This window comes from Solea solea, chromosome 18, assembly GCF_958295425.1.
Source record: "Solea solea chromosome 18, fSolSol10.1, whole genome shotgun sequence".
NCBI lineage: Eukaryota > Metazoa > Chordata > Actinopteri > Pleuronectiformes > Soleidae > Solea > Solea solea.
This window is the reverse complement of record NC_081151.1, coordinates 2,127,382-2,154,225: the sequence shown is the minus strand read 5'-3', so window position 1 is coordinate 2,154,225 and position 26,844 is coordinate 2,127,382. Positions and strand designations below refer to the sequence as shown.

General features: G+C 41.1%; 1 protein-coding gene across 1 annotated transcript in view; it reads left to right on the top strand.

Moving 5' to 3' along the window:
* The window catches only part of eipr1 (EARP complex and GARP complex interacting protein 1), a 42,583-nt gene that overhangs the window by 1,968 nt on the left and 13,771 nt on the right, over positions 1 to 26,844 (top strand). Inside the window, exons 3-6 of the mRNA XM_058614834.1 lie at positions 4,032 to 4,164; positions 7,272 to 7,428; positions 13,054 to 13,153; positions 19,988 to 20,124. Of these exons, the coding sequence (XP_058470817.1) occupies positions 4,032 to 4,164; positions 7,272 to 7,428; positions 13,054 to 13,153; positions 19,988 to 20,124 (527 nt within the window). The remainder of the gene's footprint in view (positions 1 to 4,031; positions 4,165 to 7,271; positions 7,429 to 13,053; positions 13,154 to 19,987; positions 20,125 to 26,844) is intronic.

Below are 26,844 nucleotides of genomic sequence, written 5' to 3'. Positions count from 1 at the left end.
CACTTATCAAAAATTGTTATATTATTTGTTGATTTATAATTAATATCACTTTCCTCATCGTCGCTTGTCTGTGTATGTGGGAGAGGGAGTGAGAGCGTGCGCTTGCATGCATACTTGCATGCACAGGTCATTAAAGAGACAGATGACAGAAACAGTTGGCTCTAAATGGGGGGAGAAATAATTAGCTCTCAGGGAGCAAGAGGGGGAGAAGGATGAAAGTGTGTGTGTGTGAGTGAGAGAGAGCGAGAGAGATTTGTGCATGGATAGAAACAAGTCAATTTTCTGGCAGACTTCAGTGTGAAAACTGGCACTGCAGACGGAGTTCAGTCCAAGTCTAGTGTAGATACAGTGCTTTTTGGGAATAGTGACAATGCGTCCCAGTCGATCTGTGTGATGATTATCACCTTCACTGAGGAGGTTCTATTTTTTTCCATTGTTTGTCTGTTTGTGAGGAGCAGCATCACTTGAAAAGTCAAGAACAGATATTGATCCCATTTTCAGAGGATGTAGCTTATGGCCCCAAAGAAGAGATGATTAAGTTTTGGCGATGAAGTGTATTGACACTGTTGGAGACTCAGTTTGCCCTCTCTGATCGTGTTCCTGTACAGATGAACCAGTGCAGTACTCAATATCAATATCAAACAATTTTACATGTCCTCACCTGTGTCTTCTATATTTGCTAAATTGTGACTTGCAGCATCGCTAATGTCCATTATGAATGTTTAGTAGTGCTTTCTTTCTGGTCGTATACAGATAGCATCATGATTGTGAAGGGAGGTCTGAAGGAACCTGTTTGTTTGTTTTGCTGCCTCTTGCCAAAATGCACTTTTGCTGGTTTCTCCAGCATCGCCAACACAACTTTGAAATATACACAGATTTGTACACTGTATGTAAAAGTGAAAGGGAAGGTCTACAAGATGGTCCACTATGATGAATGGCTTTGGAGACAGTGGCACTGTCTCAACAGCAGGAGGCAGAGCTGAAGATGCCTTTGAGGCCTCATTGTGCTTCAGACTTGGCTCAACCAAACATATAAAAAAAGAAAATGCCAATATTTCAAGGTGTCATAAGTCTCTGTACGTTCAGAAACAAAACTTCTGTATTGACTTGTGCTTTATTTTCTAATGTCAGTGTCAGATTATATCCAAAGCTGCGAAGCCTAATGGGGAACATTTTTCATTTTCTCTGTTTTTCGGACGACTCCTCAGTTAAGTCGGCGCGCTCCGATTTTCATTTTCCAATAATCATAAAGCTCTGATGAAGTTTGCTGGCCAACATTGGCTCGTTCACTTTGTCTAAGTTTGAACTCACAATATGAAAAATGTGTTTTAGATTGACATTTCAGCCCTGATAGCTTCTGCTGTACCATAAGCCTGCTGGCCTCTACACCTCCCATTAAGCATATTGCAGGTCGGAAATGCCTCTCTTAACTCGCCGTGCACCTCTCAAATCCCTTGGAGACCAATAGTTGGAATGACAGATCGGAGGAAGCGTCGGCGTGGCATTTAAGGCTGCTAACGAGATAAAGCGCCCGCGCTTGGCACCTCTCACCCGCATGCGTCTCCTCCACCCTGCTCACTGTCATCTGTGCGGCTCAAGAGCTTTAGAGGAGAGACGCTTTAAGTGGGGGCTACGAGTCAGCCCGGCTTTATCCCTCTCTTACCCTGTCTTCGTCTCCCTCATCTCCACCTTGCTGCCTCAATTCATCCCGCCATCGGCACATAATTAACAGCACTGGGCAGGCTGCCCAAGTGGCTGAAGGCTATGAGTCACTCCCGGAGCCTGGAGGAATGGCGGATAAATCACTCGGGGGAGGGAGGGTTTGAACTTCTTTCTCCCCTCACACCTGAGTTCATTTGGGGGGACCCTATTACTAGTCCTTCCAATTACCCTGTCCCGCCAGCCTGAATTTATTTGTACCGCTCCTCCACTACCATAAAATTATAACTTTGCGTAATAATTTTTTGCTCGATGCAGTCCAACCCAAGGTTAATAGCTGCCTAGCTGACTTTGAAAAAGCTGAAGGATGCTGCTGCTCCAATGCTCTTCTCCTCCTCCTCCTCCTCCTCCTTTCATCCTCTTGTTCAGCCTGTTAAAATAGTACAGGCTAGGGGAGTGGAAATGCCTAGCAGGAGTTATTGTCCAGTGCGACCCCATTAACGGTCTCCTGAGGTGCTGTAAGTGTCTCTCATATGGGGGAGACTGCCATATATTGTCTGATCAAACCTTGAGGCCCTCACTGTTTTACGGCATTACGGGCCCTGAACTGCATGCAGTCGAGGGCCCTCATAGAATAGATTTCCATCTAATGAAAAGAGCTCATGGAGGAGTTTCCATTAAGTTTATGTGTAAAAGTTTGTCCTGTTTGTTCAACTAAACCGCAATGAAGACTTCACAGCTGTTAATTGTGTTTTCGAGTGCAGTCAAGGCCTCGGCATTACTGCAGGTCAAGGAGCTGCACCTCCATAAAAGGGTTTATAGTTGAGTGTTATGAAGAGATGTAGGTGTAACTGTGGACGTGTCCTGGCGTTTATCTCTTGCGTCCTGAATCCAAATGAATTCCAAATATGTGAGGAAAAAATGTCAGTAAACAGTAACCATTGAAAATGGTGCTCATGTGTACAGTATAGTAGCACTCGCAGTAGATTTAGTGTTTAGAGTTTGATTTAATGTTCACGATCATTGTTCAAGGTTTTTTTCATCATTTAAATGTTTCTTAGAACATTTCTCCACTGCTTTAGAATCATTTAATTTAGCACTTGTTGACCTCAGTTCAGTTGTGACGGGATTCAATGGAAACCATTTACTTTTCACCCTTGTAAGTTGTCCCCGCACCTTTATTGAATCATATCAAGGAGACCCACACTTCAGAGACATAACTGCATCACACTTTCCTCCACAAAGGGATAGTCGGTATTTAAATACTGTAAAGACAAGGTTTGACATTTTTGAAAGTATTTGTATTGCTTTCTTTACGACATTCAGAGGTTATTTTCCATTTAAGTCTGAGCTCGGCAAGCAATTTCCTTCTGCCTTCATTGTTTATGCTAAGACTTCCCAGCTCCAACTTTATTATACAGAGAATTAACATCAGAGCTAGGCTACATACATACTTACTAACTGTGTTTGAAAACAATTTGTATCCAGATGAGCATATCAGACGTCATCTGTTTTCATACTAACGCTAAGCTTAACACCAATTGGGTGCTGATTCTCTTCTCTGTTTAGTTTCAGGAAGTGCCACGAATGAAAAACAAGAATGATTAAAAAAGTAAGAGCAAAGATTTCTGTGATGAGGTCACGCTAAAACGGAAAATAAGTGTTCATGAAGCCTCTCATTCACAGGTGTTCGTCGAGTGGTGGTGGATAAAAATCAGTGGTAGTGGAAGTGAATGCCAGTAACTGTTTCATCATCATCATTTTCAATAGGTGTCTGTTTCTGCCAGAGACACTAGGGGTTTCCAGGGCTCTGAAAGGACTGGGCAATGTGGCCGTCCGGTGTACCTGGAAGAGAATTTAGTGAGGGTGGAGCCTTAGTGATTAGAGATTAAGACAAATAGACCAGAAAGGAGAAGAAATGTCTCTCTGAAAAAGTGCACAAAAAAACACGTCTTTGAGAGTGTGCCCCATGCTCAGTTTGATTAAATCGGGCCATTTGTCTTTAAAAACAAAAACGGTGCTGTGTTTTTCCTCTGACTCCCCCCCACCTGTCATACGCAGAGCTCATAGGAATCAAATGTGACTTCTTAAAGTGCCTTAATTGACACTTTAAAGGCCAAATCAAGATGAAAAATCTTCAGCTGTGTGAAGCTGGTGGGGGCAGGGACGGGGGACCAAAGCGACGCCTGACATGAAATTATATTTACTGTCATATTAAAAAGAGGAACCTTCTTTTTTTTGAGGGAATCAGAGGAAATGAGTGATGCTTTGAACTGTTGGTTCGTCTGTGGAAGGAAGTGCACACAGCTCCAGCTTCATCTCTCTCTCTCTCTCTCACTGTGTCTGTCTCTCTGCATCTCTGTTACTTCTAGATCCACATCATTGACTTTGATGATGAGAATAACATCATTAATAAGAATGTCCTTCTGCACCAAGCTGGGGAGATATGGCACATTGGCGCCAGTCCTGCAGATAAGGCTGTGCTTACCACCTGCTACAACAAAAGTGAGTCCCACTGTTTCCTTATGGCTCTGCCTCCATTATCTGCCTCTTGATGCATCATGTTTCCCTCTCTCTGTTTTTGTTTCTTTGTCTCTTTTTCTTTGCATAATGTATCTTTATTTCCTTTCCATCTCTTGGCCTCATACTGAGGTTCGAGCTCAGCCGACTTTAGTGTAGAACATGTAATTGCTCACAGTCATTAACGGATGACCCGTCTTTACATGTCTGATAGCGGCGGCTGTGCGAGACGTCGTGTTCAGACACTGATAGAATCAATACTAATGTGTGGACATGATGGCCCACATGAGGGGTAATAATAGCAGCTGAAAAGTCACGGTCGGGCAAAAAAAAAGAAGAGGCCTTGAAGGTGACGTGCGGTTTTCTGTAACAGTAAAAACAGAAAAGAATCTACAATAGTCCTAGAATTTGTAGTACAGGAGAAATACTTCAAACCAGAAGAACCCGCTTTAAGGGCCCAGAGATAGATAAACAGTGTTTTCTCACGCCCATAATCCTCAGTGAACATAAACATACACTACCATCACTTTGACAAAAATAGTATGACAGGTTTCCCAGAGCAAAAGTATGATAGTGAAGCTATGGATACTTTATATCCCAATTTATTAACATGATCACAGAAATGGACACTTTTTAAGGCTGATCTGGAGTCAATATGTGTTTATACAAGTCTTCTCTAATTACATGTGTATAATATTTCACTTCTAATTATTTGTCACGTGATTTTATTATATTCTGGTAACATGACAAGTTGTGCTGATGTCATGAGAGAAAAGGTAGTGTATGTTCCTGTGATGATTATTCTTTGAGTGTCTTCAGCTTATCAGACGTCCAAGTCTCCGGTTGGTTTCATCCACACAACTCTGAAATGACTGTCTGCATTATATGTAATTCACGAATCTCCTGGTGAACCACATACGGCCCGCAGGCCGGAGGTTTCCCAGCCTGTGTGTACCAGCAGTGACAAAGCACGCACCTGTGGTTGTCAGTGGATGTGCTGCACAGTGCTAAACTAAGTGAACAATAAAAACTTTGCTTTTTTTAAGCCAATATCTATTTACTACGAGTCTCGTTTTACTTTGTTATTTTGCGTGACGCACAGTGTGATCGCTCACAGAAATGTGAAAGATTAGCCCAGTACATGGTGCTCACTTCATTAGTGAGCGTATTTGTTTTGCTCTTCCTCTTACTAATGTCTGAGTGCACTGTGAAAAACAACAACTTGTGTTCTCTCTTTTTTTTTTCTCTTCCATAAATACTGTAACGATAATGGTCCAGAATGATGTGAAAACACAGGCTGCCGAAAGGGAAATGGTGTGGAGAGTGTTTTCGTGGTTCATTTTGGTCCCTTAATACCAATCAATCTTGGTTTAAATGCCAGAGCCTATCTGGGCGTTGATGCTGACCATGTGCATCCCTTTATGGCGATAATTTACTATCCTCTAATGACTCATTTGCAGTGTGATAATGTAGCATGTCACAAAGCAAAAGTCGTCTCAAACTGCTTTCATGGAGATGAAAATTAAGCTAAGTGTTCTTCAGTGACTTCTCACTCACCGGACCTGAAACTGATGCCACATTTGTTGTAGATATTGCTATTACATAAAGCAATCATGCACACCTTTTCAAAAGGGCTGTTGTTTTTTATTAGTGGATTTATCCATTTTTAATAGATTACTAAATTAATCACCAGCTATTTCGATAACCGATTAATCAGTTTGAGTGTTTTTTTAGCAATTGAAACAAGCTTTCTAGAGCTGAAACAATTTCTCGATTCATCAATTTTTAATCGATTGCTAAATTAATCGTCAACTATTTTAATTGATTAATCGGTTTGAAGCTTTTTTCATTATTTAAACAAGATTTCTGATTGTTTCAGCTTCTTAAATGTGAATATTTTCTAGTTTCTTTGAGAACATCATCATTTCCAGGTTTGACAAACACCGATCGGCATTTTTCAACATTTTATGGACCAAACGATTACTCGATTAATCGAGAAAATAATCGACAGATTAACCGATTATGAAAATGATGGTTTTTCGGCTTGTTAAATTCATTAAAACTGAAAACAAACATCATCTGGTTTAAGAAACACTGATTAACATTTTTCATCATTTTCCAAATTTTACAGACCAAACTAGTCATCGATTATGAAAATAATCATTATTTGCAGCCCGATAATAGTGGTAATAGTACAAATAATGAGGATCTGTATAAGAGTATATCGTAGCAACAGGGAAGAACTAAGTGGAGTTATTTTTTCAACCGGTGGAGTTGCCCCCTAGTGGCAATATATTCTCATTTGTCTACGGGAGGAAACGGGAAAAGTACATGCATTTGTATTTCTACACAGTATATGGCAGGACGATACTCCCACACCTCCCTCTTTCCCCGCTCCCCTCCTCTTTTCTCCCACTGTCTCTCGTCCCCTGTCAGGTGATTCCTACATGCTTGAGTTCACACAGTGACAGCCATTCCAGACCAGGCTGAGTCTAGGACTACGCACTGCTGCTCACACACACACACGTCGAGCACACTGTATATATACAGTGCATTCAAACACTCGCAAATGCACACGACTGCATTGCTACTGTGAGTCGGCGCCGCCTCCCACCAGTGCTCAAGTATGTGGGTATATAGGGCTTTTGTTCAAGATGATTGCTTGCCCACATTCTTCAAATGCAAGGTTGTCTAAAACCACTCAGAGCCTGTGGACTCACACCACGTTGCTTTTTAATTTGACAAATAGGCCTAGCGCCAGTGTTTCATTGCCCAACGCCTGCCCACACACTGTCAATAGCTACACCAAAAAGAAATTAGGCTCTTTTGCTCTCTCTGTTTGCTCTCTCGCTCTTTCTGCTTTCTCTCTCTCTCTCTCTGCTAAGTTTTGCCCTCCAGCCTCAAACTTTTATTCCAATTACTGTATCACTTTTACATTTACTCCACTGGTTCCAATTAGCAGCTCTGGCTATGGTTTGCATGTGCCAAAATAACAAATTTGGGATGTAGATATCAAGGGAGTGTACGAATGTCTCTGGATTATACACTTGCACACACACACTGTAAATGACGTTGTGTGTGTCCCTCTCCAGCCAGCGACAGCAGAGTGGTTTCCTGTGCGGCAGTATGGCGGATGCCCACCGACTGGGACACAGGTAGCCACGAGTCACCTGATGACACCGCCCACAACCCGCAAACCCTGGAGCTGCTCTGTCACCTCGACGACAGTGCCCATGGCAACGCTGCCTGGTAGGTGTTGCTGGGGGGACAATGGGGCAACCGGCCGTAATGGTGCATTCCTACTGAACACAAAGCATTCAATTATTATGTATAATTTTGTTTGCGTGTACAAGTGATGCAAGTACAATTATTTATTCTGTGTTTTTCCTCCTGTATTCTAGTATTTGCACAAGGGGTTGTTGCAGATAGATAGATAGATAGATAGATAGATAGATAGATAGATAGATAGATAGATAGATAGATAGATAGATAGATAGATAGATAGATAGATAGATAGATAGATACTTTATTCATCTCACAGAGAAATTCACAATTGCATTAGATTTTTTTAATAGAAATTAAGTAAACCATTATAATTATACCATGAATATCAAGCATTATAATCTTAAAAATTCCATATTTTGACGTTACCCTAAATAATTCAGAATTCAAGGGCGACTTAGATGTTTGTTTTTTCCACACTAGTGTGGTATTCATCAGTGGAAAGTGCATTTGAAGCCAAAAGGAAATAAGCTGATGAGTTACTTCACTATCACCTAACATTCCCTTATTATAATAATAATAATAATAACAATACATAATATATTTGACAGTTATCTCATCATCTCTCGATTTATCTCCTCCATGTGTGCGTTTTAATTTGTCTTTTGGCTCAGACTATGGACTGGCCCGGCACCTCTAATATATTTGCAGCCCAATCCTTTTGTCTTGCACTCGGAGCTCCTGCATGTGCACGGAGGCCCTGCTACAATTCACTGCCTATGAGAATGAAAATCAATGGTCATTCTCCTTTTAAGTTCGCTGTTAATTGGTTGCCTCGTGATCGCTATCAATTCGAGAGGCGCCCGTCATTTAGCGCGCCGCGTACAGTAGCAGGTGCCTGTGAGGCAGAGATAAATAATGTGGAGAGGACAATGGAGTGACGAGAAGAAGAAGAAGAAGAAGAAAAAGAGAGAGGAGGGCGGGCTGCTCGGGCAACGTGGTTTCTGTTCTGCGCTTGTGTGTTGAAACTGGGGGGGCTTTGTATATGTGGGGTCAGTATATCCAAGTATGTGTACTGGATACGTGTGTGTGTGTGTGTGTGTGTCAGAGGGTAGGTCAAGCTAAGCTGCTGGGTAAAGATTGATGGCTCTGGGGTCCACCATCTTTACACCCTCGGAGCTGTAACCCCTACAAGGGCACCACACTGTGTGTGTGTGTGTGTGTGTGTGTGTGTGTGTGTGTGTGTGTGTGTGAAGCGGCTGTGAAGCCTATAGCTTATGCTGTGCACTATTGGCTTCTTTAGATGGATGGCTTTGGTCTGCTGCCCACCTCTTCCATCTCTCCATGACACACACACACACACACAGGTTTGCACAGTTGTTCTTTTAAGGACTCTCTTTGACTTGCATTCATTTAGTCAGCCCTAAACAAAGTTTTATCCCCCAACTTAAAGCCATAACCAGCTCACGCTTTAACCTAACTGCAGTCAAACTGAAACCAGTTCCTCAGAAATGAGGTTCTGACTCAGTATGAGCAGGTTTTGGTCTCAATGAGGACTACTGGTCCCGATAAGGTCAGTGTTTATGCCATAAAATACAGGTACATACACAGATAATACTGTACTGTGTGTTTTCCACTCACTGTTGTCCCTCCGTTCTCCCCGACAATAACACTGTATTCTTCCCCCCCAAAATCCCCCTCATTGTTTGGGTGGGCAAACATTTGAGCCTCTACCCTGTTGTGACGCGTGCTCTGAATGGAAATATTATAAACAGGGTTAAAGAGAAAAAAGAATCAGGTGGTTTTTTGCACTTGGTTTGGATTCAGGAGCCGTGTGCCACTCTCACAAAATCGATTCCTGTGGAGCCATTTGAGCCAATCAGAGCCCTGGGAGGGAATGGTAAAGTACAAGAAGTAACAAGGTTGATTTTCCAAAGTGGGGTGTGACAGGAGGGGGTAGGAGGTGTTTGCTGTGTTTGTGCGCACACATGAATACAATCATATATAATGTGTGCAATAATTTCAAGTGGACAGCTTTCAGGTCGTCACTGGAACATGTGGGAGTGTACTTCTCTTTCCTCTGTGGTGATAATATCCCTGATTTTTTTATGTGTACATGGGCCTGGTCTTGCTAAAGTGTGTATGCGTGTGAGGGCCAAAGGCTTTTTCATCACTAAATGCAATTTTCACTGTGAAGGTCCTTCAGTCACAATCAATGAACTCCAGTAGAGGGCTCTCATGCTGAGGTGTGTGTGTGTGTGTGTGTGTGGCTTTGTGAGGACCAAAAAACTTAGGGAGTGAGGACGTTTTGCCTGGTCCTCACCTCTGATCTTGTCTCTGTCCTTTGCTTCTGATCCAGTACATTTCTCTTTCTTTCTTTCTTTCTTTCTTTCTCTCTTTTTTTCTTTCTGTGAAAGTGCCACTGTAAGTCTTCTCATCAGTCCAAAAATTAGCCCGATTAAGATGGTGGTTTTGCAGGTTTGCAAACAAATGCTGGTCATATCCCGGTGAAGTTTAGTCAAATAGTGGGTTCACTAAAGGACAATTAAAATAGAAAGGGCTGAACGACTTTGAATAAATATTTAATTGTGATTATTTTGACAGGAATTGCGATTGCGATATGATTCACGATATCAGAGGGAATTGTCATTTTTACATCCGTGTTCTCATTTTCATTCGAAAAACATATTTTAAATGATTACTGTGTGATATTTGTACAGATCTGCGAGAAACAAATGTGTTCCCTTCAGTGTGTAGAATAAGATGTGTATAGAACCGGACAATAATTAATCTAAAATGACATTTTGACACACATTTTGGCTTTAACAGACAGACAGAACAAATTGCAGTATGCCGTATTGCGATTTCGATAAAATTCGGATTAATTGTTCAGCCCTAATTAAAATTTTGTGAATAAATAATTACTCATGTCAATTTGGAGAATTGTTGAATTGAATTGAAAACCTCCAATAAACACAAATCTAACAAATTCTTCATATTCACCAAAAGACGAGGACTGTTTAAATGAATGCTTCACTGCTGGTATGAACATGCAGAATAATCTTTTAACGTGCATACAGTTACATAAACACCAGGTTTCCCACTGTTCAGGTAACATGCCACACTACACAATGCAATGTCATGTAACCTGGAGTTCAGAGTGCATGGGGGGGTGTGACCTGCATCGGGGGGGTCACGCACTTGACATGATATGACAAAAACTCATGGTCATGAAAAACATACATGGCAGCTGACATGAGGGATAATTGGAAAAGCCAGGCTTAATTTAGCCTGCTTTCACGTCTACACTTCGACCTCTGTGGTTCTATTGTAGCACAGCTGTCTGGGATCTGTCACCTTTTTAGCGTTGTGTTTTTTGATGAACGGCTGCTGTCTTCTTTCAGTGTAAGCCACCGTCAGCCCATCCTGGCGTCTGATAGCCTGGAGTGGCTTGAGTTGTCACAGAATCTCCAGCATGTTGGAAATGCGATGTCTTTATATATTTCACTCTGATCACAAGCCGATTGGGGCAATTACCTGGGACGGGAAAAACTCATCATGGAGTGGATTATTTGGCTGAAAGTCATGTGGTGTGAACGGGTTTTGAGATATTATATTTCCAACATCCAAATGTATCACTGTTGCCTCCAGACAAGTGAATGTAAGTCAATATAGTGTCCTCCAAAGTTGACTGATCATGTTTGCATGTGTACATCCCAAGCCCATGACTTCCTGCCCCTCAGGAGGACAGTAAAAGATGTCCCTCACCAGCCAAGAATTTACAGTCCTTATAAACACAGCTCCTCTCTGCCTCCCTCCTTCCCTCCGTCCCTCCCTCCTTCCCTCTCTCCCTCCCTCTTTCCATTTTTCTTCCCACTTCACCTCTACAAAGAGACTATATGAAACTTGGATTAAATTCAAACGCGGACCTCTTCGTAGTAACTTCTTCCTCCGTCATTTCCTTTATCTCCCTCTCACACTCTCACCTTCTACAACATACGCTCTCTCTCTGGAACACTGGCATTGTTTATGCTGTTTCAAACTGACCTAGTTCATGGAAACAGAGTTGTCTAACTGATGAAACTTTAAAATAAACTGCATTTTGCAAATCTCTTATGCAGCTACGACGACGGACTCCGACAGCCAAACCTTCAGACAGAGCGGTGCAGATAGAGAGGTCTGCACCTCTCTGTCACCCCCCCCCCTTTAACCCATATTTAGACAGGTTTGTTTTCTTCAAGTCACACTAAATCACAACCTGAACAAGTGTTTTGACGGTTTCCAGGCCAAGGTTATGTTTAGCTTATTGCCAGGTCTCTGACTCTGCTGACATACTGCTTTTAAAGTCAACCGAGCTTGGAGTTAAAAGCACTCTCACTTGGGTTGTGTCCCCTTTCTTAGAGCATGTACAGTAGATGTGTTTCTGTATTTAGCCGTGAAACCCGTCCAGACTAAAAACAAACAACAAGTGATTTCAACACCACACCAAGGGAATTATAAAGCAACAGTTTGGGCTCCATAGCATGTCAGGTATGGTAATGTCCCTAAGGTTTGTGTGTAGAGTAAGTACTTTATGTAGAGCAAAGTGGAGAATCACATCTCCAACAAGCTTGTGGTGCAGAATCAATACTCTGTAGAAAAAAATATGGTGTTAGGAGGAATCAAAGCTAAGTATGCAGTTAAATCCACCACATTTTGAACACCAGTGAGGCAACTCTATACCCCGCTGCTGCTTTCAAAAACTAGATTGACAGAATTGGGCTGCAGGATTTGGCAGTAAGTACTAACTTGTATGATATCGTCAATTTCTTGGCAAAGTGAGGATACTGTAGGCTAATTTGTGGAAATTAAACAGTCTCTTCGTCATGTTTTCAATTGAGCTCGTAAATTACAGAGTAAGGTTGAGATCTTACAGAGAGAGTCAACAGTGTGGGTGAAATGCTTCCTATTATTTTCATCATCAATTAATCCATGATTGTTGATTATTAAATGATGAAGTTCTCAAATGTCTTGTTATGATTTCTTTGTTATATGGAGCAAAGAAACCAGAAAATATTCACATTTAAGAAGCTGAAAAATCAGAAAACTGTTGTTAAATTCTGAAATTTAATTTGGTTATCAAAATAGTTGCCGATTAATTTAGTAATCGATTCATAATCGATGAATTGAATAATTGTTTCAGGCCTAATTGGAATAAACTTTCAATAGAACTTGGGTTAATAGGCCCTATACCTTTGTGCTAACATGCTAACATGCTAAATTATTTGCATAAGCACTGTTGCATCATAGGTACTGTATATTCGTATGCTGACTTTAGCATTTAACTAGTTTTCCTCATAAATCTGCAGACCTTCAGGCTTGTTCAATAGTGTTCAACAAATTACTGGCAATCAACAATGTATGTGTTTTACAGGAATCCAAAGACATGTTTTCTTATGTATACGTGAGTGTCCAGGGTCCTGTGTGCCTGTCCTGATGTTGGAAAATGCCAATTGTCCCAAATTCAAATGGATATTTGAGTGGTTAGACTGGTTAGAATTAGGTTTGTAAGTTTAGGTCTGGTAAAGGTTGGATTAGACATTTCATTGCAGAGGTTAGAAAATGCATTACATTCTTACCAAGACAGAAATACAATTGTGTGTGTTTTTACAGTGTCCTGTGGGAGCCCATGGGTGATGGCAAGCGTGTGATATCGTTGGCTGATAACCATGCACTACTCTGGGACCTGCAAGAGAGCTCCACACAGGCCAAGGTAGGACACACACACAGTAGGCACACACTCTATATCGCACAGCACAGTAGCTAACTCATTATTTGATAACCACCATATCATCGAGGTGTCATCAGAGGGAAACAGACTTTCTCTGATACAACAGCAGAGTTCACTGTATGTGTTACCACACTTCAGTGTGTGTAGTGTTTCCAATTATACTATTAAAAATACAGAAACTCCACCATACTGCCACAATAACACTATATATGTACGACGTCATCAGATCATTCTAAAACAGCTGCATCTGCTGGTATTTTTGCAGTGTTAAACATTGTGAGCGACATATTTATGGACATACAATTCTATTAAGGTTGAAAAAGTAGGGTTGTTGCTTTCCAACTAATTCTTCTTCTCCTTTCCACCAAAGCACGTGTGCAAACAAGCTGAAACAGACACTGAGGGAGGGAGAGAAATAAAACTTTATTGATTTATTTTTAAATTTCCCATTAGAATGACTGGCCAGTTCTGTTGTCCAGTTTAGCATAATCTGTTCTGCAGTTTCAAAAGGGGAGTAAGTTTAGTTGTTGTGGTTACATTGTTCCTGGTTTCTTCTGAGAAGGACTTAATAATAGCTTCCTTTTTTTTTTTTTTAAACTGTGCTTCCTATTCAGTGATCATAGCTCAGTTAGCAAAACATTTGATCACAAGGTTGTTTTCTGTTAAATTGGGAAAAGCTGTGTGGAAGACGAACCGATTGACATTTCTGAAGAAATATTAGAGGATGGGTTTTAGTTGTCTGAAAAGAACTAAAAAATGAATCACCTGTAGCTGAATTTAGTGTAAGCACTTGTCTTTGGTTCATTTTAAGCCGTGTCTCTCCTAATGCAAGGTGAAGAGGCTGCCTCACTGTAAATTCACCGTCTCCAGCCAGCGTTGCAATTAAAACGGCCATTATGCATTCAAAGACTGTAGATAATGGTGTATGTCAGGTGTGTACGCGAGTGAGGAAGGAGTAATAGAGTGCTGTGTTAGTCCACGCTTCCACGAGTGTGTGTGTGTGTTGTTCCATTAGAAGCCATGAGCGATGGCAGAATGTGGTGGGTCATTAGTAATTCATGTGCTCGTTGAAAGATTCACATAAAGGGCAACCAGACTAGATACAAGTGTGTTAGTCAGTGTGTGTGTGTGTGAACTCAGTAATCTGACCTTTTTGAAGAATCTCTAGTTACAGTTAAGATAAACGCATGTACACACTTGTTGACTCGTGAGAATGTATTAATAACAGTTAAAATCACAGTGATTAAGTTTAATTTGACGTCGCTCTGTCTCTGTTCACTAGATGGCGCCGTCTGTTTTCTGTACTGTATATGCTAACAGCGGGCAAATAAAAAACCATGTGATTTGAATATTGAATTATGGAGGTTTGTCATATTCCAGGATGACGGAGAAGTCGACCCACGTTCATTTATCTTCCTTCAGAACGTGGCCCGAGGCCAGCGTTTGTTCCCACCGCTCCTAATGTATATGGATATTAGCTCCAAGCTAGCATTGTTTCATCTGCGTCGCGTGTTGACAGTTTCCACCTCTGTTGGCAAATTGAGGTTAGACCTTCCCATTTAGGCTTCATATGCATTTGTTAAAGATTCTGGGATATATGCATCATTCATACTGAGGGTCCTTTGCACAGCAGGGAAAAAGCACCGGTGTCGGGTTCTGGTCGGTTCATGTAAGTCACGACATGACCGCTCAATCATCATTCATTTGATTAGTTGGATTCTCCTACTGTGACTTTCCTCCACCATCATTGAGTCACTCATGTGAACATGTTGATGAAAATATTCATCGTTAATCTTCACATTGTTGAAGAAAACCTGGAAATTCTAGAGTCCTGAGAGCAAAGGGAGGGACTACACTATATTATCATGGTGTTCCTCATTAAATACCTACTGGTTGTGTGTGTTTGCCGAAAGGATGTACGTAATTATGATATGCAAAAACTCCCTGATGAATTAGTTTTAATCAAATTTAAATGCACTGTGCCAAGAATGTTCACGTTCTTCTGCTGGCCAGGATTACAGCCAACAACAAACCACGATGTCTGACAGCGCTGCAGGAGACAAACCTCAGCTCACGAGACAGTGTCTCCCCTGGTGGACGTTCAGACGTTTACATTTCGGTTGAGAAGGTTGAATCGTGTTAAATGACCTGGAAAAATTAATGCAATCATTTCAATTTAGGCTCCATCAACATGATAACTTGACTGTGAATGACAGGGACTCCATATTCTACTCTCGGTGACTGTTTTGCATCAGTGCATGCACGTGTGTGTGTGTGTGTCCAGTGCAGTCATCCCTGCGTGAGGTCGATTAAGACCAGGAGGGCGAGTCGGTTGTTGATCCCGTCCTTTGACACTCACAGTGGTCAACACATAAATCCTGTATTGAGGGAGGAGAGGAAGAGAGAGAGGAGGTGGGAAGTGATGCACAAGAAAGTATATAATGAGAAGGGGAAGATGGAAGAGGATGGAAAATGAGGGAGCAATGAGGGGGCCCTGCTGATTACAAAGATGGAGATTAGGAGAGAGGACAAGTGGAGATATGGAAAAGGAAAGAGAGTGGGACTGATGAGGAGAGAGGGAACTTGGCAACCAAGACAAATTCCTCCACTGCTGATGGGAATGCTAATCGCCTTCTCTCCCTCCCTCCTTTCATCCCACTCTCCTCTATCCCTCTATCTGTCAGAGTGTGATGTGTTCATCGCGAGCCGTGTCCAGCTGCAGTGTGGACACATCTCTCTCTCTCTCTCTCTCTCTCTCTCTCTCTCTCTCTCTCTCTCTCTCTCTCTCTCTCTCATGGGCCTGGCCTAGATTTGTGTCTGTGTTCCATGTGGGTGTTTGCCTCTGTGTATGCATATATACGTATGTATATAAGCAACAACCATTTACATAAACATACCAGTGTGCATTGTTTGAAATAAGATTTGTGTCTCTGTGTGCGTGTGTGTGTGTGTGTGTGTGTGTGCGTCTTTGTGTGCATGGCTCATCAATTAGAATCACTGGTGGAACATTTGTACTGGCTCATGGCACACCCACACACCCTGCCCTGCACATCTGCTCTCACACACACACACACACACACACATAGGTTTGTGCAGCTATTCTTCTGAGGCCACTGAATTGACTTCCTTTTATTTGGGCAGCCGAAGCTTTATTCTTAAACTTAACCAGTGAACACCTTAACCCAAACCTTAACCTATCATTACAATTCAAATCTTAGCCCTCAACTTAACTAGTTTCTTAGAAATGAGTTGTTAGGAGTCAGTATTTATGCCATTAAAAAACGGTCCTAGAGAGATAAGAAATACAAGTATAAACACACTGTCACATATACATATACATGTATATACACTCTCTGTACCACGTAGCATACATGCATGGCTATTTGACAGATAGCTTTGCTTTTGTACAGCTTGCTTCCTAAATGAATGTGTCCCCTCGTGTGGTATGTGCTGCCTTGTTAGGGCCCCTAATTTGGTTAGTGCACTAATAAAGCTGGGAACCTGGGATGCACGGAGCTCCGGCTCTTCTGCTACACTGCACCGGCGTCGCCGCAGAGTGGGAGACTCCTGCTCGAGACCTCCCACTGATTGTGGTTGCCGAGCTTCTGTTCTCTGCAGGTGGGGTAAAGGGAACTTGATCAATTCTCTGAAGATTTCAGGGACACTTTGTTTAAATTTGTGAAATGTGTCGCGTCGCAGGAAGATGCCAGCTTTAGTAGATTCTTGTTCTGCATGAAGATTCTGTCTTCCCCACAGAAACCTGGTCAAAAATAAAAGCGTACTTTTGTCTATTGACAGAAATATTTCATGACAAACTGGAACCTGGAACCTTATCCTTTAACCCTGTGTGAATTTTTCTTCTGCCTCGATGTGCAGCTTTGTTTATGTCATTAAGCGTTATTGTCCAGTCACTCGTCCTTTTCCCAAGGACTCTTGCGTTAAAGTGTCCAGTCAGATGTGGTGGTGGGGGGGGGGGGGGTGAAGCATGTCTTGGGTCAGTACAGGAGAAACACGACTGAATGTGGTGAGATCTGTCAATTCAAATCAAATCATGATGCCAGCACAGACCCAGGGGATCATATTTAAACCGCTTCTGCTCCCTGTTTGTTTCGTTGACTCAGTAAATGCACAATAATGACTTCAAGAGCTCAAGAACATTGACGTACATGCTGCACAAAAACTGACATTTTACTTTTCTTCAACATGGTATGCTTAGCAACTCTTAAATAAATGCTATAAAAAAAAATGACGAAGATATTATAAACCAAGAAGCAGGAATATTTTGAGTTTAAAGAGGCTCCGTGTTTGAATCATGAAAATTCATGGAAAAGTCATGGAATTTTACATCAAGGCCACAGAGAAAACGCTGCTTCTCTTTCCGTCTGATTTTATCGGTCCACTATCCTTTGCCACCTTTTTTCAGCTCCTTCCCCTTTTTTTTATCCCTTTTTTCTTCCGTCTTTGTTCTCCTTCCTTTTATCCTCTCTGTTATTCTTTCTCGGCGTACCTCCCTCCCTCCTTTCTGCTCGGTTGGCCTGTCTCTCTCTCGCTCGCTCTCCCTCTGTCTTCTCTAGCTGAAATAATGAGAGTGTACCAGGGAGCTGTGCGGTGACGGGGCGATCGATGATCCCTGCTCCGACAGGCATAGACGGCAGAGAGGGTGGGAGAGCAGTGGTGGGGCGGGGCGGGCTGGATTGGAAAGGGAGAGAGAGATCAGGATAAAAACCCCATAGATAGTCAGAGAGCAAAGAAAAATGAAGCAGGGTGATGCTGCTTTTTTGAATTCTTAGATGCATAATAATTTAAGGGAGAGACGATCCTTTCCATAGCCAGCCTGAAGGATTAATTGTACTGCAGTTGTATAGTAGCCTGATGAAGTGATAAATGAAAGACCAAAGAAGTGTTTTGACTTTGACTCATTTCACCTTTGTCGTTGCCCTGTTAAGTATATACAGCAGGTTTAATATCAAGTGACAAGCTTGTCATTTCTTTAAAAAAACAACAAAAAAAAAACTCTTAACCTGACTTAATTTCTGCTAAACTGCACTAATGTTTGTACCCACAAGTAATTCTGAGCAGATCTCCACCGTGGGACTAAAGAGAGGCAGGGGTCAGTGGGTCTGCTGACTGAGCAGCAGACTGTAGAGGAGTCTAGTGCAGGCTATCCCCCCCCGCCCCCCCAGTCTCCACACTGGGGGTTCTTGCTATTATGGGTCCTGTCGGAAAAACTTAAACTGAGAACATTCTAATCTATAGTTTGGAGCGTACTGCAGGAGAGAGTGGCTCTGCATATAAAGGAGATGCATTCATTAGTTGGAGCGTTTGGTTTTTACTTCTAGCTACAGGTTTAGTGCAGATTGAGAGAAAATATAAAAGAGTATAAATGAATTATATCAGTAAAAATAGGAGATCTGACACTTTGTTCCAATATTGGTCAAAATCACTGGATCAAACATCAGAAAATCACATAAATGATTTAGTAAACATGTGTCGTGAAAAGAGAGACACCACGGCCATCACATGACCAGAATGTGTACTGAGGGCTGCACATGTCTGCCACGCTGTAATTATCACGTCCACTGTGTTTGTGGAAAAATATTTATTTATATATATAATGGTGCAGCAGCTTTGCTTAACCGAGTCCTTTTGTATGATGTGTATGTATAATATATATATATAAATATATATATATACACATATATACATACATACATACATACATATATATGTATGTATGTATGTATGTATATATATATGTATGTATGTATGTGTATATATATATATATATATACACATATATACATACATACATACATACATACATACATATATGTATGTATGTATGTATGTATATATATGTATGTATGTATGTATGTATGTGTATATATATATATACATATATACATATATACATACATACATACATATATACGTATGTGATCATATATGTAATAAAATAAAATATAAATAATAAATAAATGATAATATATATATATATATATACACAGTATATATGTATATATACATATATATACATATATACATATATATGTATATATATGTATATATATTTATATGAAATAAAGTTTTAAAATGAAATCGTAAAATATAAAGACCTGTAACCATGCTCCTATTGGACACTATCAGCCTCTCTAACACACCAGTGTGCACTCGTGTCGTGCTTTATCGTCTATTTTCCCTCTAAACTAACAATTGAAACCTTTAACTCCTCGGGAAAATGATTAATAACTGACATTATAGATCACGTGACGTGTTGGCTGAAGTTGTTTTTGCCACCAGCAAAGTCACGCCTGTGGTTACGCCCCTTTCCTGTGATTGACTTCACATAAACAGTCAATATGGCTGCAAGAACAATAATAATAATGAAAAAAGGCAGGCGTGAGATTATCTTTGCTGAACAAGTTGTTTCACCATATTTTTCAGACAGATGGTCATATTAAAAAAAAAGGTTGTTTTAAGTGTAAATGAGTTGTGAATGAAGACTGAATCAGAATAAATTACATTTTGAGCTCATTATTAACGGCAAGGTTTGCAGATGTAATAATGCTTGTGTGTGTGTGTGTGTGTGTGTACATGTTTCAGTGTGATGTAAAACTGCAGGCACTCAGTTTGCCAGTAATGCCCAAAATATCACCACAGAGACGGACTGAATGAAGCCGGGCTTAAGTGTGGCCTGCAGAGAAAATGGCTTAACAATGCTTAGTGCTGCAGAGGCCAAATCAGTCGCAGGTATTTGGATGTAATTCGTCTCCCGTCTTAGGAGGTGTTCATAATGAGGTTTCTGTGTGGCTGCAGGTCTCCACCACTGCCACATTGGAGGGTAAAGGCCAGCTGAAGTTCATCTCAGGCAAGTGGAGCCCGCATCACAACTGCAGTCAGCTCGCCACGGCAAACGACACCGCCATCCGAGGCTGGGACCTTCGCACTATGAGGTGAGTTTGGGACTTTCTAGGGCTGATGTTCTGCATACGTTCTGCATACATTATGCAGCCTTTAAGATCTATTTTTTTGTTTCCAATGCTCTGTAAGTCTGTATTTCTGTTTCATTTTGATCACCTTTTAAAATGGGCTTTATCCGTCTCTGCTATAACCTCCGGGGTAAAGCGTCATAATAGTTAGTAGGGGTGGGTCAAAAATTGGTTTGGTGATACAGGATATTGTCGTCCCTGCTAGTTTCACTTGCTGCTCATCGCGACTTAATGTCTCTCTCCTTGGCTGAAGGAGAGGGAGTTTACAGCGGGATGATGGTGGAGAAAGCTGCGTTATGAGATGCCCCATCCACGTTCAGTACATAGACTTTATACACTTTGTTCTCTTTGTTGTGAATAAATGTGTTTTGTGTCTTTTGTTTTTTTTCCCATTTTATTGTGTGTATTTGTCACTAATGGGTGATAACTACTCAGTGCCATTTGCTGCGTGTTCTGCCATCATAGCTCTCCCAATAAAGAGCAAGCACACGGGGGAACCATAGGACGCAACAAGATAACCATTCCCATGATCCCACACTGCTTTCTCATGTTGTTGGAACTAGGTCTGCTGCTGTTGTTGTTGTTGTTGTTGTTGTTGTTTTGATTGAGAGATTGGGGGAGTTTGTTCTAATTTAAAATTCAGGAACGCCAACATGTTTTCTATAAGCTGCGCCACTCAGTATTAAAGTGACGAAATTCCACACGCACTTGACTGAAAACCAGTGAGACGATTTCAGACAGCAGACGCATAAATCTGACAGAAATGAGTCATGTAAGTTAAAGATTAACCCTCAGTATTTACATTAGTTAGCACAAGATATTCTTGTGCACTACACAGAAATGTGCATGTAATGTGAACTATCATGCGGAATTAAAACGATGAGTTTTGCTGCAAATCTCAAAAAAAAATGTCTTGTACAGTCATATTATGTCATTTTAATATGTTTTGCAGTCAATGACATCAAATTGAATTATGCTGTTTCACGTTGTTACTATGGCTGGATATTGGACTCGGTTACTTTTGTGATAGAGCTGCAACTAACGATTCTTTTTATAATCGATAAACCTGTTGATTGATCTTAACCTGGTCCATAAGATTTCAGAAATCGTTAAAAAATGTTGATCAGTGTTTGTCAAACCTGGAAATGATGATGTTCTCAAATCTCTTGTTTTTGTCCACAAACCAAAATGATTCAGTTTTAATGATTTCTTTGTTATATGGAGCAAAGAAACAAAGCAAATATTCACATTTAAGAAGCTGAAACATTGAGAAATCTTGTTTTTAATCATGAAAAAAAGCTTCAAACCCATCGATCATGAAAATAGTTGACAATTGGTAATTGTTTCAGCTCTAGTTTGTGACGCTTCTGTTGGGCGAGAACACTGGACCAGGGTATTTCCAACCCTCCGTACTTTTATTTGCTTTACAGCTTAACAAATGGAGGAAACACATCACATCACATGTTTCTCAGCTGCAAAGAACAGTTAAGAACATATTTAAAGTATATCTCAGGAAATGATTGTCTGTAACATTGCTTATTTATTATCAGCTAACCCCATGTGACAGAAGATATGCCAGCGTTTTCATGCTATCTTTTAATTTTCTCTGCACTGGTCTGCAGCCCGTACACTATATATATATATATATATATATATATATATAAATAGTTCCCCTATTTGATATATTATAAAATAAAAATGTCAGCATTGTGCAGGCACACTGTGTTGCTACTGACTAATACTGACTAAATATTTGCCATTTAATGGTCGACTTGATTGTCTGGTTACGGCGTATTGTGTCTGCCGCTCATGAGTCTGATGAAGTGTGTGAGGAACACTCATGTTGCTGTTTGACACGGAGCGTTGTACTCTCACACATTAACCTTGTAACTGCAGGTTATCATCAGCCCACCTCACAACCTCCAGCCCGCGCTGTGCGGCTGTGAGTGCGCGCCGTTGTTTGTTTTCCATGTTTTCTGAGATCCGCGATGAGTGAGGTCAGAATGTGTGGGGCTCTGCTAGAAGAATAATAATCACCTCGCTATCGATCGCCGTGATAACGGCAAAGTGCTGAAGAGATTGAGAGTGGTGCTGGGTGAAGGCGAGAGAGGGAGAGAGGGAGAGAGAGAGAGACGGAATGAGAGAATATATTTACAAGATGCACATCACAGGCTAAGATAAGATGGCTGAATCATTGATATAACTCCCTGTCAGCGACATAATAAATTAAAGAGTTCCTGTATGTTCTGTTTTGGCTATTCTCCCCCTGCTGTGCTATTTTGAAAGATGCAACAGTACTTATATGGCCGTTGGCACAAAGGGAAAGAGGGGGCAGCAGCACAGGGCTTGTTGGCAGATACGGCCATCTCATCTATAATATCAGAGATTATGACGAAGTCAGACGATAGTGCACATGGTTGCTTCATGGCAACAAAGACTGTGGTTGAGTTGAAATGTTCTCCCGGTGTCGGGGAATGTTTTCTGTGCGTGATTCAGCTTCCTCCCACAGTTCAAAGACATGCAGATTGGGTTTAGATTACGTGGAGGCTGTGAATTGACCATCGCAGGTGTGAATGCGAGCGTGAATGGTTGTTTGTCTCTGTTCAAAGGTTAGTGACATGTCCAGCGCGTACACCACCTCTCACCCACTTGTCAGCTGAAACTGGATAAATGAGTGAATGTAGAATGACCTTTTGCCATTTTAAATACTTCACATTCAGCCTCTTCACTTTGTTTCTCCTGACTGCAAGTAGTTGAAAATTGGAAAACATCATGAAGACTGCATGTACTTATTGTTTCACCATTCCACCTCGTTATTTTAAACGAGTATGGTAACATACGACCAAAATATTTGGCATATTTGATGTATAAGATAAAGATATGCACCGTAAGAAATGAATTGATCAAGGTATGTTAGTCCAACTAAGATTAACTCTATTTTAGTCGGACTAACATGTTTACATGACATTAACAAACCCAAAATGAATGTCTTAGTCCAACTAAAATCTGACTTTTTAACATGCATGTGAGTGAGAACTCGAGCAGGGTTTATTTTTCCACAGCAAAAGCACATTCAGCATACGTTACAAAGTAATGTCCTGAACGAGGAATTGAATGATTGAATGCACTGCTGACTGTTTGCTCCTGCATTGGATTAAACAGAGTTGCTGGAGCAGCCTCTCTACTCTGGTACGAACAAAAACGCTCAATATCCACAGTGCTTCATGTCACTTAAATGGGCTGATATTGACCTGTTTAATGTGTTTTTAAAAAGGAGAAACTTGCAGTTTCAAGATGAACAAACCTTATTTACAATGTGTTGTTATAAACAATATTTAAAATCTAATATCTGGGCTCCGTAGTGTGATAAGTGGCAGATTAATCAGTCATGGTGGTTTTCCTGAAAGCCATAAACATTTTGAAATATAAAATGCAAACTCAAGATCATGTGTGTGTTTTATAATATAATAATAGTTCTGTGGTTCCTGTGTTTTTTGTCATTTATACATTGCAGCCATTTACTGAATGAATCACCCTCTTTGGCCTCCTACAGTCCGAGGTCTTAGATAAACACGGACACCAGCCAATAGCACTGTGTGTGTGAGTGTGTTCAGGCGTGCACGAGTGGTGTGCAAGTGTGAAGTGGTTGGAAGTGTAAAAGCTTATAAATGTGAGTGAGCAGTGAGTCACATTTGTCTGAGTGTGTGTGTGTGTGTGTGCGTGTCTGTTTGAGTTTGTGACTTGGATGTGACAAGTGCCTGGGTTTGCTCTGTGCTATGTGTACCTTTCTGCTTTTGTGTGTGTGTGTGTGTGTGTGCACTCATGCCTGTACATAAATGCGTCCTGCCTGGGACTTCTTTGTCTGTGTGTGTGCGTGTGTCTGGTCAGTGTGGCAGCTGTGTGATGGCTGCCTCGCTGCACGCTCCACTGCATCCTCAGACAAACTCTTGAGGTGTCCCCCTTAAACCCACACAAACACACATGAAAGAACACACACACACTCACACACAGCAAACACTTCTCTTCCCCGCCCCCCATGTCCCAGGGCTTGTCACCCACTGCAGTAGCACCCACCTGACGTAAGTCTAATATCCTGTAGAGGAGCGATGTATCTACAGCTCCCATCTTCCCAGACACAGTGCGTTCAAGAACTGTAAAGATAACACTACTTATAAAACAAATATGGCTCCTGTTCTGGTTTGTACTGATGTAATATGCAGCATTATGTAAATTATAGAATACTCTGCAATGATACCGGGGACAGAAAGTGGTGTTTAATGGAAAATCCTGACACATTTTCACGTATCCTCTGCCTGTCTTTTTACATTATTCAGAAACCAATCCCTGGATACTGTTGTGATTTTTAGACCAGGTCTTTTACATCAATCTGTTTCGCTTTCGCTTCAAATGTTTCCCTATTTTTCTCTATAAACTGTTGGATTTCTTTTAAATGACTGCAAGACCTTATGTAAAAGTGCTGTAGAGACACGTGTGTGACAAATTGCTTTTCATTAGAAGAGATTTAAACCATCAACCGTTGGCTTTACGTTGAGCCTAGTGAGGACACGCATAGATATAATGCATCCCCTGACCTTAACCATCACGACTAAATGTCTGACCCTAACCCAAAAATCACGTCTTCACCCACAAAAAGCAGAAATTCGTTCTCACAGCCTACTGCAGACATGCACACGCGCACACACACACACATGCACGCACACACCACAGGGAAGGTGTAAAAAGTCCATGCTTCACTGCAGCACTGCACTGCTTTTCAGTATGCACCCTGCAGTGCATGGTATAGCTGCAGGTCTGTCAGCTATTACACCGCTCTGTGTGTGTGTGAGTGTACTTGTACGTACATTTTCAAATAACTTCTAAAGCTCAGAAAGTGGTCCAAAGGCGACTCGGCATTTAGTTGTGATGGTTAAGATTAGGGTAAGGGGCTTATGTTGTGTGTCTGTGAGTGTCGTTACTAGACTGCTATATGTGTGTGTGTGTGTGTGTGTGTGTGTGTGTTTGTGTCATATCTTTATGGACAAATCTTAGACTTTTCCAATTTTGCATGAACGCAAACTCATTTGAAGACTAAAACTAAAATTCTCACATTCAAAATGTGTTTTATTTATAAATCTCTGTTGTGCTGCACTTTGTTTCAGCTGTTGTTGTTTTTAAAGTGCTTTATAAATAACGTTAAAATTCTTTATATTATATTTTAACATTTAAATACTGCACTTTCTTTGTTTTTTTGTGTGCCTTTAATGAACATCATTTCCTGTGTGTTTGCTTGTTGAAGCCAGAGAGCGTCGAACAGAAATGGAGCAAGATAGATAAGGAGCCCAATAAGCGCATACTGAAAGTGTGTAAAAGACGTAAAAAATGATTAATAGTAGTCCTATTTACCTCTTCGTCGTTCAGGTTAAAAAGCCAACTGTGAAACTGCTCATCCTTTTACCTCAACACAGGCTCCCGCTCGCTCTCTGTGTCACCTCTCCAAAAACAGCCTTTTCTTTCCACCTATTCACCGAATTTGGCAGCGCCTCGGCATGTCATAATGATAGGGTACCCATGGTAAACGATTATTCAAAAGCCTTTTTGCATCATATTTTATTCACGTATTCAAATATAGAACCATTATGCAAAAAGTGTTGTCTATTAGGAATATCGGATTTTGCATTCAAATTTCGAGCCCTTATGCAAAAGATGTCAGCTCCTTTTGAAATAGTGGTCTTCCATGTGCCACTGTTGCTTTGAGGATGACCTTTTGAACCCTGCTCCTGTCAAATCAATCATCTGTAACCTTTTCATGTGCTCCCACTCCTGCCTCCCCCACAGTAGACGTGAACTAGACATCATACAATAACTCTCATAATAGTGTATTCATGACCTTATACAGACCTCGAAATTAAAGAATAAAAAAAAGAACATCTTAAGATTTATGGCGTCAACCCACTGGCCCTCTTACTGACTGATCCCGCGAGTCTTTTGTTCTCACACAGCGCACAGTGCATGGAGTTTACAGTTTGCATAAAACCAGGACTTGTCATTGTTTGAAAAGGTGGCTCCAGCACACACAGCTTTCCATGTCTGCACGTCTGCTACGATCGAGCACAACTACCTCGTCACTTACCTCATACAACACGGTATACACCATGGAGGGAGTCTGATGAGGGAAGTTCCAAATATCCAGGGTTTACCCACTCATTTCATTTGGTGTTGTTATGAAAAGACTCCAACAGCTTCTGCAAGACAGAGTTTCCTGCATCGTAGTTTACGATGTTTGCACGTGACTCGAGCTTGTAACTGATCAGTGTTCCATTCTGTATTTTGGGATACGAGACATCTGGCTTTGAAACCAGGACAGTCCTGTGCAAATTGGGACATCTATTCGCCGTCAAATAACCTGGCATTAGTTTCATGCCAAGGTTGAAAGTACAGTCTTTTGCAGAAGCAGGAAAAGAGGTCTTCATCATCAGGCATTGTTTTTCATTGCAATGTTGTTCCACTTTAAAATAACAAGACGAAAAACTCGGCCATAGTGTTTAATAATCCTAAACTTTATCTGGACTAATAGTTGGAGGATGCCGTGCAGTAGTAACAGTCTATGTTTAAAGAATAACTGCTGTGCGAGTGTGTATTCAGTCCATTCACCGTTTCCTTACCCTTTAAACTTGGAGTGAAAAT